The 1306-nt window shown below is 32.3% G+C and overlaps 1 protein-coding gene across 1 annotated transcript in view; it reads left to right on the top strand.

Moving 5' to 3' along the window:
* Window positions 1–1023, top strand: part of LOTGIDRAFT_239628 (hypothetical protein) — a 19987-nt gene extending 18964 nt beyond the window's left edge. Inside the window, exons 32-34 of the mRNA XM_009064318.1 lie at window positions 204–511; window positions 617–738; window positions 973–1023. Coding sequence (XP_009062566.1) covers window positions 204–511; window positions 617–712 — 404 coding nt within the window. The 3' untranslated portion in view covers window positions 713–738; window positions 973–1023. The remainder of the gene's footprint in view (window positions 1–203; window positions 512–616; window positions 739–972) is intronic.
* The last annotated feature ends 283 nt before the right edge of the window (window positions 1024–1306 follow it).

Here is a 1306-nt window from a genome sequence, read left to right as displayed (position 1 = left end):
TCCTGGCACTACATCTGGTCCTGGCACTAGATCTGGTCCTGGCACTACATCAAGTAAGCTTATGATTTTAAGATGATCAATATTTGCAATAACATTTAATATGCTAGAAAAAAACAGAAAAGTAATTTGATGGTTACTATATATTAAGTTGAAGAGTTGTTTATCATGGTTGCAATAATCATATGTATTAATTTCTTTTATAGCACCATGTACCAAGGTCGCTGGAATGGAAAACCCACAATTACTTCCTGCTAGTTATCTACAGCAACCAGCTGACTCCCCATCATCAGATAATCCTGAGAACTTAAGACCAACTTCATCAACTCCTTATAAGATTCCTAATGTACCAAGTGAGGGTGTTAACATTACAGTCCGCCTGTCACCAGATGGTAATCCAGTTCCTCTTAGTGATGTTGAAGCTATTAATACTGATAATGTTAAGTCAATAAAAGTGTTTGTATATGATGATACTCAAAAGGATTATGTACCAATAGAAGAAGTAACTGGCTCTGTAAGTTGTTTTGTTTTATGAATATTATTGTTTTTTATATTGTTGTTGTTGTTATGTTTTTATCTTGTTGGTGATGAGTTATTAATTCTCTGAACTGTGTTTTAGACATTAACAAAGAAAGTATTACCTGATGGAGTTGATACATCCAAAATCAAAATACTTGTTATACCTGATAATCCAGACAATCCAGTTGAACGTTAAATTGAAAATCCATGCCTGTTTTGAAGGTAATATTTTGTGAATATTTTTGCTGAAATGGTCGATTCATATTGACTTAGTTTCAATTTACTGAAGAAAGTTTTATTTATGTCCACTTGAAGATTTACTTCAAAATATTGTTTTGATCACATTTAAATGCAAATATATGAATATCTTGTTCAAAGATGATAATGCATGAATTCATGTTTTACTGGTAACCCATTTTTCAGTTCTGCCATTTCATATTCTTTATCTATTGATAGAAACTGTTGGCACAACACAAGGACCATCTGAAACATCAGCAACAGAAGGACAACCAGGAACATCACCATTATTACCTACAACACCTGGAACATCAGGTAAATTATTTTCATAATAAATATAAATTTGATATGTACACTACACTTAGAACATATAGTTCAATATCATCATGATATTTTGCCATACTGCCCCATTAACATTTCATAATTGTATTTGACAGAATGTACTGAAACAGATGGTATGAAAGATGCACAAATAATACCTGATTCAAGTATCACTTCACCTACATCACCTAGTGTTGACGTAACTCAAATTAGAGATGGTGGTGCATCTTTC

This window comes from Lottia gigantea, assembly GCF_000327385.1.
Source record: "Lottia gigantea unplaced genomic scaffold LOTGIsca_610, whole genome shotgun sequence".
Taxonomy (NCBI): domain Eukaryota; kingdom Metazoa; phylum Mollusca; class Gastropoda; family Lottiidae; genus Lottia; species Lottia gigantea.
This window is presented reverse-complemented; position numbering and strand designations above follow the sequence as displayed.